The 12,322-nt window shown below is 41.4% G+C and overlaps 1 protein-coding gene across 3 annotated transcripts in view; it reads left to right on the top strand.

Moving 5' to 3' along the window:
• TBC1D2B (TBC1 domain family member 2B) overlaps nt 1-7,912 on the top strand; it is a 31,519-nt gene extending 23,607 nt beyond the window's left edge. For 2 of the 3 annotated variants that reach the window (XM_040077175.1, XM_040077174.1), the window contains exons 10-13: nt 95-212; nt 895-1,080; nt 1,407-1,528; nt 3,987-7,912. In XM_040077175.1, the coding sequence (XP_039933109.1) occupies nt 95-212; nt 895-1,080; nt 1,407-1,528; nt 3,987-4,182 (622 nt within the window). In that variant the 3' untranslated portion in view covers nt 4,183-7,912. The remainder of the gene's footprint in view (nt 1-94; nt 213-894; nt 1,081-1,406; nt 1,529-3,986) is intronic. The other variant, XM_040077177.1, reaches the window with a different exon arrangement.
• The last annotated feature ends 4,410 nt before the right edge of the window (nt 7,913-12,322 follow it).

Genomic DNA, 12,322 nt, shown 5'->3' with positions numbered 1-12,322 from the left:
CTGTTGAACAGAAGCAAATACTTCACTGTAATGGTTCTTAATATAGTTTATGATACTATAATAATCTTCTCCTCAAAATAAACTCTGTTTTCAGGTTGGTAGCAATTGCACTTCTGTACTTGGAACAGGAAGATGCTTTTTGGTGTCTTGTAACAATAGTGGAAGTTTTCATGCCTCGTGATTATTATACTAAGACGCTGCTGGGATCCCAGGTATGTGCTCTGCTGGGGTAAAGTCTGGTCCTGTACGCTGCAGCCAGTCTAAAGCTTTCCTCTGCAACTGCCTGATAGGCCTCTTTGGAAGGGGGTGGGAGTGGAATTCACAGGGGTGGGTTCCAGGCACTAAGACCTTCGTTTGGACAAGGACTCTAACAGTGAGATAGCTGTTCAGTGTCCTGCTTGGAGCAGTCCTTCTCATTGATAGCTTCACGGCCCTGAGCTGTGGTATCCTTTCCTCACGTTTGGGGTGGTGCTGGGCTCTGGGGGAGGGCAGGGTGAGATGAGAATGCCTTTGTAGGGCTGTGGTCAGTAGCCCCTGTAGCATTCCTGCTTCCCAGTGATGCTCTGGTCCAGGCTGCCTCCTCCAGCCAAGTGTTTGCCCAGCATGGTCTCTGCTCCTGTACCAGTGCAGCACTGGTGACCAGTACTAGAAACACTCCACCCGTGTGTGAGGAGCCCTGTGGGACTGGGGCTGGCTTTAGAAGCAGAGAAGGGCAATGTGCAGTGGAGTAGCTGTGCGAGCTTTGGGTGGATCTGGCTTGGAAACGTGAACTAGGCAATGCTGGGTTTCCTGGTTACCTCTGAAAAAACTTGTACTTACAGATTGGTAGCAGCCTTGCTCTGCATGACGTGCTGGAAAATTGGAACAATAACACCCTATTTGTCATCTCTTTAGGTTGATCAGCGAGTGTTTAAGGATTTATTGAGTGAGAAGCTTCCACGACTGCATGCTCATTTTGAACAATATAAAGTTGATTATACTCTCATCACTTTCAACTGGTTTCTTGTGGTTTTTGTGGACAGCGTGGTTAGTGACATCCTTTTCAAAATCTGGGACTCCTTCCTCTATGAGGGACCAAAGGTGAACTGAATGGGCTGAGTTTGTTCATTTGTTACCTGATAACAAAGTACTGTAGTGTTACTGAGTGCAGGAAGGTTGTTTTGCAAAACTGCAGTTCAAATGACTGGTAGGAAGAAAACAATGGAGGAACTGTGCATAAATAACCATTCAAAACATTTTCCAGCTTTTCGAAATAGGGGCTGGGGCAGGGAAGGGAGTTAGAGGGAGATGTGATTGGAGGGCTCAAGTGCAGCCTATGCATGAGGAACTCTTTTTGGGAGTTTTTAAAGGTTATAATGAGATTCAGTGTATTCCGTATTTACAAACATTGTATGTATTTTTATCAGGTAATATTCCGATTTGCTCTGGCACTCTTTAAATACAAAGAGGAGGAAATCTTAAAGCTGCAAGATTCGATGTCTATTTTCAAGTACCTTCGCTATTTCACACGCACCATCCTTGATGCCAGGTGGGTAACTCACAGCGGGGTGGCACTGAAAGACTTGTAGTGGGCCATGGGAAATGTCTTTCTTGTGGCTTTGATGCTGTTTTCATCTAGATCCTAATTCAGATATAAAGCAGCTAGAGATGTAGCCAACTGCTAGGATTTGTCATGAGCACTTTTATCTAGCAGAGACAAATCAGAAGTGATGTAGGCTTAAATAGTAATTTATGCATGTGAAGGAGTTTACCTTGTTCAGGTGTTGTATCATGGTAGCAACATGTTAGAATTTCAACCATAGGTGAAGTTTCCCGCTGCATTGCAGATATAACTTGTTAATAAAATGTTTTCTGATAATTGAAAATGCATCCTGGCTCAAGCATTAAAGATGTGAGCCACGTCCCATGGCTTACATCTCTTATGCGTGGTTAATGCACAGGCTCTCCTGCCACATAGTTCCAGCTGGTTTTAAGATATACTTCGAAGCAGAGAATAAATACAAATTAGATACTTTTCTGGTCTTCAGTCCTTGCATAGGACTTACAGTTTGTAAATTAGGGTCTAGTGGTTTTAGATTCCTGGTTTCAAGACTGTAGAGCAGCAGGTTAATCTTAATAAGAAAAGTCATGTTGGGATTGACTTAATGTCTGAAAATGTTCTGCACATCTTTTGAAGCTCACTAATTTTCAATTTCGAGCAAGATTGTATATTGAAATCTGAAATGTTTCTTTTTAATGTAATAAATTTCACATAAATTTAGGCTTATTCTTTGATTCCTGCTGCAAGAGATTTATTATTTTTACTTCTTGTGTTTCAGTTTTGACTGGAGAGAAATTAAAGCTGAATAATCTTGTACTTCAAAGGGATTACTGGGATTGCTGCAGAGAGAAAAATTTATTATTATTATTCTCATCTAATTCAAACAAAATTTTGATATTTAAACAGAGGGCTTTCCATTCCTTTTCCACTTACGGAAATGATGTCTTGATTCTTCTGTCTAAATTTTTGATGCTGAAATAACCTATTTTCAAGATTTCTAAAATTGCTGAATTTGACTTCGAACAAAATGAACTAACTAGGGTTTATTGGGAGATGGGGAGTTCAAGTGAGGACAGAATTCAGTACATCAAAGATATTTGCAACCTCTGTGCTGATCTGTAAGTCTCAGCCTTTTGGGGTTTTAAGAGTGGAAGCAGTGCAGTGCCACTGAGTAGGAAATACGGATTTGCCTTCTAGGACTGACAAGACAGGATTCAAACTGCCTGGTTTCTTATTCTGCCACGTTGGTACAAGTTTTACATCATCAACATTTGAGCAGTACAAAAACACCTAGAATGGGCTCTTTCTTGATAATAGACAAAAAAAAACTGTTGTAGAGGAAAAACTCAGAAATATTTATTTGTATAGAATTCATGGGTGTTCTGAATGGGTTAAAATCATTCTGTGCAGAGTTTCTAAGTTCAAACTCTGTAGTAAGAGGAAGTTCTCTATGGACACACACACAATGTGTCTAGTTACAGAATGTCAGAGTTGGATTTTTCTAGAGCTATGGCATGTGCACAGGTAGAGAAGCTGCTGGAATATGTTCTGTGTAGAAATAGGAAATCATTCCTTGATCACTCAAAAATACAAACCTACCATTAAAGAAACTGTCCAAAGAAGTTTTCATAATATTTATTTCTGACAATTAAAATAGAATAAATTAAATATTCCAGTTCCCCTTTTTTCCTTAGTAAACAATGAGATGGTTTTGAGTGTAGATCAGCAATAATGGTGTAGTTGAATGCAGTCTTTTTGGACTGATCAGGCTGACCAGTTGCTAGGTTTGCTGGGACTGCAGGGTGGGTGCAGTGTAACTCTGGAAGGGGGCTGGATCCTCTGTGGTGCTTCGCATTGTGTCCTGACAGCTTTGGCTTGACGCTGGCCCAGAGATCGCTCTGCTCCAGCCAGCAGAACTCCAGAGCATTCTCACTGTGTTGGAAACTGCCTTGTCTGTATCCCGTATTATCCTTATGTGTTTGTGTTGTCCTTGGCTTTATCTGGTCTCTTAATTGTCAGATTATCTTGGTTACCTGGAGAGCTGAGTGGTCTGGGACTGAATGAGCTTCAGTGGGTTCTAGGAAGGAAGTTATCAAATCTGTAATGGGTAACTGGATGTACTGACTATTCAGTGTAGCCAAGGAAGCTCTGATGACCCAAGCTTAGTTCTGCTCAGTGTTTCAAGGCTGTGATCTCTATAGCAGTGTTTACAGGTGGCTTGGGGAACTCTTGGGTGCTTGATTACACTTTATCTCTTGAAATAACCTTAAACCTGTATACTTTATAGAAATTTCTTGAAATATTGATAACACCTGCGATTTATCATGTGTGAAAGAGACCAGAGATATGTGATGTATGATAAAAGGTGATATAGATGAAGTTTAAAACTGATTTAAAAACCCACCAAATACAAATGATTGTCTTCTACCATTGTGTGATCTTGCAGGAAACTGACTGCTATTGCTTTTGGAGACCTGAACCCTTTTCCCTTACGCCAGATCAGGAACCGCAGGGCCTATCACCTGGAGAAAGTACGCCTGGAGCTGACGGAGCTGGAAGCCATTCGCGAGGACTTCCTGCGCGAGCGAGAGACCTGCGTAGAAAAAAGAGACCTTATTAGTGATGATGAGGAGGATAGCTGAAACGGCTTAATAGAAACTGTTCTTTGGGATCATGACCAAAGTGAGTTAACCTCCAAAACACTTTATTAATCCTGTCAAACAGAATGTAAACTTGTTGCTTTTGGAAATATGCAGGACAGATTTCCAAATCCCAGCACTTTCAGAAATACCACTTTGTATGGAGGCCAAACACTTCTGTTTACATTTATGTTCGCGGAATCATTTGTAGAGCACTTAATATCTGTCTCAGTTTGGTCATTTAGCTGAATTGACAGTTGTTTTCCCACAGTGCACCATTAATGCCTGGATGTGAATCAATAAGTCCATGCTCTGTTACATTCATTGTCATTCTGAGTTTAGGGGCATTTGATGTAATCATGCTTTTTGTAGTGCAGGCTCAATGTGAGAGGCCATCATATTTCTTGGATTCAGGTTGGCTCAGTGTAGCCATTCTTGAGGTCACTAACCAGACAAGCATGGGATGAAGATTCCTTTGTCTTTTCCTGAAGTGTCATGCCATGGATCACCAAACAGAACACTTGAATATTTGTGCTCTAAAGTAAAGATAAAATAAGTACCTATTTTTGTCACTGACTATAGTGTGTGTACTGAAACAGTGATAGCAAACATCGTTTCTACTTTTCAGGGCAGCTGTGTTGATAAAGATTCTCATTACTGCAAAGGGGTTTTTACATCAAACTCTGTTTAATCAATTTTATTTGTATTCACTGTTTTGATTGCAATGGTTCAAAAAGGCCACAACCAAACTCCAGATATTATGGAAGAATGGAGTTTGTCACAGGAGTACCATGCTTTAGAAGCTCATTTTTTGTGTATCTGTTGAAGGTTTGTTTTGTTATGGTTTTTTATTTCTGTGAGGGTTTTTTGTTGTTTTTTGTTTTCTTTTCTTTTAATGCTTCTCCCTCTTTAGGACCTAGGGTGAAATCTTGCTCTTTAAAGAAGGGACGCAGCATTCTTTCAGCATGATTGTAGAACTATTGTACAATAGTGGTAGGGACTGGGTTCATAAAACAAATATTTACCAATCAATCAAACGAACCTAAAGGTCAGAACGTACATGCAGGAACTGAAGATCCTTTTCCAACAGAAAAATGCAATATTCTCCTAATGTACTCAGCTTTACTGTGAGTGTTGGGTGCACTTCCTGCAAGACAGCTGTAAGGAGCAACATCTGGGCTGTTGAGCTGTAGTGTTTCTGCTGTGGAAGTGTGACTGGGGACCATTCTTTCTCATTTAGTGACTTGCAGTGCTTGTAAATGGTTCTGGGGAGAAGGAGAGGTTTTTTTTTCTTGATGGCTATTCTCTGGACTTTTGCGACGTTTTTTTTCTTGGATCTTCAGAGTGATGGATTGACTACAGTGTGTCATGATAAAACTAGGATTCAAACACTAGGGAGCAAATCACTGGGCTCTGGCGAAGTGGTTAATTGGCAAAAAACAAAACTAACCATTGGGAAGAGTCAAGCACATCAAGCTTGTATTTTATGTGTTTTGTTTTGGTTTTCTAGAAGTAGTAGTACTTTATTTGGTATAATCATGTAATCGTTCAAGTCAAGTGTGTGCAGAGAGAGATCCTGCTTCTGTTTCACAGCACTTTTTAAAACATTTTATTTTAGATAATGTAGTTGTAGCCTTCTCCAAGTAAGCATATTAAAAGTTAGTTTATATGGAAGGGAACTATTTAATCAGAGGTGAAGTTGTAACTTAGGGGACTACTTTTGATATAAAATTTATGCTTCCTGTATGACACATATTTTTTACATAGCCAGCAAATCCTTGCCAATGAGGGACTGGTGGTGTGATCATCTTGATTTATATGTTGCTAGTCTTCTGAAATGTCCCCTGAATTGTCTGTGGTAGGCAGTAGCTGGGGATTTTTTCTAATTCCCTAGTTATTTTTGGTCATGTACTGGAGGGCAGAATTTTGTTATTATTGCATGTACTGTATTCTTTTCCTACTTACAATCAGTATTTGAATACAAAAATGGGACCAGGTTTTCTAATTTTCTAGTTATGCTGTCTTAGTTTTGAAAGAGCTGGTCTCTAAATCAATATGTAATGTAGGCTTTCTGTTTGTATGTTTGTTTTACTGTTGTTTTCAAGAGTTAAATGAACTTTTTTTAAGGTGATCTTCCTTTCAGTGACCACAAGTGAAATAGTAAGATGAGGAATTTGGATACTTGTGCTTACCCTATGCCTACAATCCATTTTGCTTTGGCTTTGAGTCTTCCCTGTGAACTACTCCAATGACTTCAGGAGATGTTTTCAGACTGATTGCGTTGAAGTGTTTGGGTTGTGAAGATAAAACTAACTTCAAGGCAACGGTTCAGGAAGTTCTTTAGCTGACAAAACACAACCTGCAATATTACAAGACCATTTTTGTTAGAGTTGTGCTGATGGTTCGGTTTGTGCGTGCATGTGTTGCTATGTTTCATTCTATTAAGTTGTTTCCAATTATACAGTAAAACGAAGTAACTGTTTCTTCTGCCACAGTGTGGCTGTTACCCATGAATGTTAGGAACCCTGTGCAAGTTGTGTTGTGTCTGGGTGTTTTGTCAGCTTGCAGATATGAAATGAATCGATGCTGTTGTGCTCAATTTCCCAGCAAGTTGTTGGCTTCATTTTGTTAAGCCTTGTTACTGGTTTAGTGATGAGCTAAAAGGTAAAAAAATTGCAGTGGTTTCTCACCTGTGGCCACTAGAAGTCTCTGTGGAATAAAAATAAGATGCGTATAGCAGGAAGTAAACAACAGGGGAGCTTGCCTTGTTTGCTGTTGCAAATGTTGTTGTATGACATTTGCACATTAGTTTTCTAGTGGTGCTTAAATCTGGTTACCTTGCAGAGTAGTAACTCATTAGGGGCATGCAGGATACACAGACAGTGTTTAAACCTGATGAAACCAGGGCAAAATACAGCGTGCCTCAGTGGCCTGCCAAATCTGAAGTGCATGGAGTCCAAGACTTTGTCTTTGTGTGTGAACTTCTGAAGTGGTGCGTGAAGTTCACCATTCATGGCAGCCAAATAGTGGGCAATTGACAACTGCCAAGACAATATTTTAACTTCCAGGCCATGCACATAATGTGCAAAGAGTTCCTCACACATGGATCCCAGAATATGTGATGTAACCCAGACCAATAAGTTGCTTTGTGCAGAATATTCCTCCATCTCTCTTCATGTATGCATGAAACTTTTAATTAGCTGTTTAAAAGGGTCTAATATCTTCTGTTAAACAGGCAAAAAATGGGTGCACTACACCTCTACTTGTTAGAACTGCACAGTATTTCAGCTTGACCTGTACATGTGTACAGGTAGTGTTATCAGTGTTATCACGTTTGGTGTTGTTCTTTTTATCAGCTATGTAATCAATAAAAAGGATTTTTCTGTTGCCCTTTTGGTGTCTTCTGTAAGAGATTCTCCCCTTCCCCACAGTGTTTGTAAACATGGTAAGATATTTCAGCAGAAGTGGAAAGATTTTTTTTTTTCTTCCTTATAAAACATCAGAAATTAATGAACGACCTTAAATTTGACAGAGCTGTATGTTCGGACATATTACTGAGAAATGGCAAATTGATTAAATTAATGAAATTGTGTAGCTGTTTAAGTGACTGTTCCCTTAAGTGCCATGTTAAAAATCAGCAATATGCGGTACAAGAAATTTGAATCACAAACATAAGTGATGTTATCTTCATAAAGATTGATGTAAAGAAAAAATAAATTGTTTATTTACTTTATAGATTGCTCTGGTTCTTTTTTTTTCCCATAACAGATGGAAATATCTGCAGGTGTCATCAGAACGAACCATGGTAGAGCTTGTATTTTTGTCTGAAAATGAGGTCTGAGAGAATCTCTATAAAGGAACATACATGTAAATTTGGCTTTGAAGCTTGAAGAAGTGAACCATAGACATGTTGTGTGTAGGTGATGCTGACTGGGTAAACTTGTCATTGGTGTCCTTCATTTCTTGGGAGAAGGGGGGAGGAGGGAACCAAAATTTGCCTGAGCATTCACAGGAATTTTCTGAGTACACACGCTTTCTGGGATATTATTTGTACAATACCTCCTGACCCCAAACCTTCTTTAGGAGGCTTGCTGCTGATGTTCTGACACAGTCTTTTGTAGTCAAATAGTTTCAGCTGTTTTGGAAATCGAACAAGTACTCACTTAATTGAGAAATCAAGTCTCAATATCTGTCTTTCAAATATGAATTTTGCATTTTGGAATGGTTTCATTCCCTAAAAGAGGCTTAAATACCTCAGCTACTTCAGATATGTCACTTAATAGCTAAATGTAAGGGAGGAAAAAATAAGAGTTAGGACATGATTGTAATTGCATATCCAAGCATATCTTCCATTGCAGAGGTGAATAGCGCACAGTTCTTGTCCTCTGGCTCTGCTACAGAATGGCAAGCTGTTACAGGAGTAGATATTGGCACAGCTGGAAATCTGTTCAAAGGGGTTACAGAACAGCATAGAGATCAGTAGTTGACGCAGAACATGACTGTGGCCTAAGGGCCTTGTGTCCTATATATTGAAAATTTTAAGTCAGAGAAACAGAAAATCCTGGGAAGAGTGCATGAGGAGCAATGAACTTGGATATCACTTGAATACTTGGCATGTTTAGCTTAAGGAGGTTGTGTTGCCCATAGCAGCTGCTGGGGCCTGTAAAGAGCAGCTGAGGCTTCCATTTGCTCCTTTGGACTAAGCTTGAAGCATCTGCTCTCAGTGGTATTTCAATAAGGATGTGAGTGTGGCTGATGTACATTAAAAACCTGGTTCCTAAGAAATGCATAACTTAGGATAAACACAGCTGGCCTACTCTGAACTGAGACCAAATACCTGCAGAGTCTCATTGTGCTCTCTAAGTACCTCAGAGATGCAGAACACATTGAATCTGCTGGTATTACAGGGTATCAGGCGTTCCTTCTCTGGGATTTTCAGAAGTGCTAAACACAGCTTCCTTATCTGCAGCTCCTTGACCTCAACAGAAAGCAGAATCCATGTAGTGGTAAAGCTTTAGGAATTCCCACAGATGAAGTATGTTCCCTCAGATAATGCAAAGGAAGGGTGTGCTCTGCCTTGGAAACTTCCCCCTTGGAAAATAAGGTAGAAGGTTCAATTGGAAGTTAGCCGAGTGGTATTTTCACCGTGGTGATCTGCTGTAAGAGCCACATTTGTCTACAGTTCAAGGATGCCCACCTATAGTGCCAACTTCTCAGAGCATGAGACTAGAAAGCAAAACTCAGGACTGTATACTGAATGTGATTTTTTTAAAACCACAATTATTAAAAATATGTATCTCCAGTAATTAAAACATTCAATACTAAAATATATGCCTGGTCAATTAGTGTCGCTAGAGGACATGAAAAGAATGAATACCCACACAGTAAGCTGTCATGGCAAAAAGAAGATAGTTTATTTACATGCTCTCATTTACATAGATTCTGGACAATGACCAGGGCTTGGAGAATAAGGTTGCTCACTCTCCACTCCACTGGCCAGGCTAGAAGTCCATCAATTGTCCCTCATCACAGAGGAATGCTGTCTTGGTTTTGAAAGACAGTTTTCTGCCAGGGAAAGCTAGAGCCTCCCTTGGAATGGAGAATGTAAACCCCCCTCCCTCCAAATTATTATGATTTTGCAGTTAGGGGCTTTCAGGCAAAGATATGGGAACAGGAGTAACAGTTCTTTACTAGGAATATGAAAAAAAAAGGAAAACACAAATGCAGTAGTACAAAAAAAACAAGGAAGGAAGCAAACAAAGATCCTGGGGGGAAAAAAACCCCAAACCTGACAGAATCAGAGATACAACCTGGCATCTTGTTGGTCAGGGTGTTGAAAACAGTCTGCATAAGTCCTTCTGGAGTAACAGATGTGGTTCTGTGGAGTGGAGATGGTCCTGTGGAAAATTCAGTGGTAACGAGATGGGTCCAGTCTTCCTCCAGGGGTCCAGTGGAAAAACCGGATTCCTTGTGTCCTTCAGTCCCAGTTTTTATCTAGCTAGGAACTGCTGGCTCCTCCTCCAGTGGATGGAGTATCTCACAATGGGATGATGGAATGTGTCATGTCATTGGTGGGCCTTAATGGCCAGAAGATATCCCCCTGGAGGGTGGAGGGGTGGTGACAGAGATAAGGAACACTGCCCCACCTGGGTTTAATGGCTGGGCCATTATCAGAAGGCATCTGCCCCCCTCCCCCTGGAGTAAGGAGGATAACACATCTCCCAAAAAAACAGCTTTCAACAGATGAAATACAATACACATTTTTAGGTTACATAATCCAAGACAAATGTGAAAACAACTACTTTGTTTATGTTACAAGGGTGAGAAGCTCCGCTACAGAGATGTAAACAACTCAGAAGGCTGACAGAATATGGTAACAAATTAGGAGGACTTTGGCCAACTAAGATTCTCCCAGTCCTGAGCTGCTGCATCCTGCCTTTGTCTCTCAAATGCAATGTACCTTTGGTGTGTACAAACTAGCTAGGTTGTGCAGTGAGTTGCCCCTAAGATGTTAGGTTTGAGATGGTGAATGGAATCAGTGATGTCTTCAGGCGCTGTGATTGGTGATTAAACTTTGGAATAAGCTATTTGCCTGTTTTAAGAAATGCAGGAGGTATTTTTTTGGTTTTTAATCCTGAAACTCTCCCTTTGGAACATAAAGGTAGTTTCCTACTTTGTCACTTCTAAAGGAGGCTGGCAAATGCGTTGCTGCAGTGTTTGCTGGTGCTGCCTACTTGAAACTCTGCTCAAGTTTTTCTTTTCTGTTCTTGCCCTGCATGCGCATAAAGGCTTTTACCTTCATCCAAAGATGTTACAAAGAAGACTTGAGTCAGTATTTTAAGGGTGAATAACTGCAGAACCTGTGTTTGGGCTTACAAGCCCCATGGGATTCAATCTACCTTTGCTGCTCTTGGCAACCTTTATTCAAAATGAGGTTATTCTAGGTCTAAGGAGAGCTTGTCCCAGTTTCAAAAGCAGTTGTAGCCTCTCAGGATGTTTTGTTCCTTATTGCTATATTATGTGAGCTTTTGTGAGATGTTTACAGCTCTGTAGCTGAATCTCACCAGTCTGTACTGTAAACATCATGTTTCCACATTCCTTTCTGATGAGAGTCAACTGATTGACTTCTAGCCTGGCCAGTGGGATGGAGAGGTGGTAACCTTGTTCTTCAATCCCTGGTCATTGTTCAGAACCTATATACGTGAGGTTTTTGTAAATAATAAAAGTTTTTCAGCCTTCTTCTTGGAGTCAGAGTGTGTGAGTATCATTATCTCTCTAGCAACATCTGGTGACCCCGTGTGTGGAACTGCAGTCTGCGTTTCGTGCAGGTGCGGTAAGTTTCCTCCCCGTGAGTGTAACCTCCTCCCCATACAGCTGCAAAGATGCTAGCCCCTGCGTCTTCCGCAGGAGATACGGTGGTCTTTGAATTTTGAATAAATTTGCTGGAAAGAAAGCGAATTTTCGTTACGGGGAATGAATTTCAGAGATTATATCTCTGTGGAAAAGCTCACAGTTTTATTGGTAGCCCTGAGAAAGCATTCTCTACAGAGATTTGGGGTGAGTTGGGTGAATATATGATCCTGACTCTGTCTGCAGGATTCAATGCAGATGTGGCCGAATGGATGCTGTTGGAAACATTACTATTCTCTAATAGCACGTTGTGGATCCTCTTCTAGCTCAGCAGGGAATCTGCCTGGCTTGGACAGTGAGGCTGAGGGGGAGGAGCTGTCTCTCCCAGAAGCTGAGACGGAGCTCTCCCTTCCCCTCCAGGCCGCGGTGAGGGGCAAGGTTCCCCCCCAATCATGGGATCGATTCCCTGGGGGTGGATGTGGCCCCTGGCAAGCTGGGTTCGGCCGACCAGCAGATGAGCGGGGACCTGCGGGTCCCCGACAGTCCCGTGGGGACGGCTGCGCCGACTCCGCCCTCCCCGAGCCCGGGAGGTGGGAGAGCGGGGACAGCCTCTCTCTCCCTGCGCCTTGCCGGCGCTGGGGGGAGGCGGGGGATCGCGGGCACCGGCCACAGCTCTACTGGACACGGATTCGGTGATGGCACAATGTCCAAACTGCGGCATTGCCACGAAATATTGCCTTGCAGCTCCGGAGGAGAAAACCGGCATTTTAATAGACTTGTCTATTGTCGGACC

The sequence above is a fragment of the Hirundo rustica genome, chromosome 13, assembly GCF_015227805.2.
Source record: "Hirundo rustica isolate bHirRus1 chromosome 13, bHirRus1.pri.v3, whole genome shotgun sequence".
Lineage (NCBI taxonomy): Eukaryota > Metazoa > Chordata > Aves > Passeriformes > Hirundinidae > Hirundo > Hirundo rustica.
This window is presented reverse-complemented; position numbering and strand designations above follow the sequence as displayed.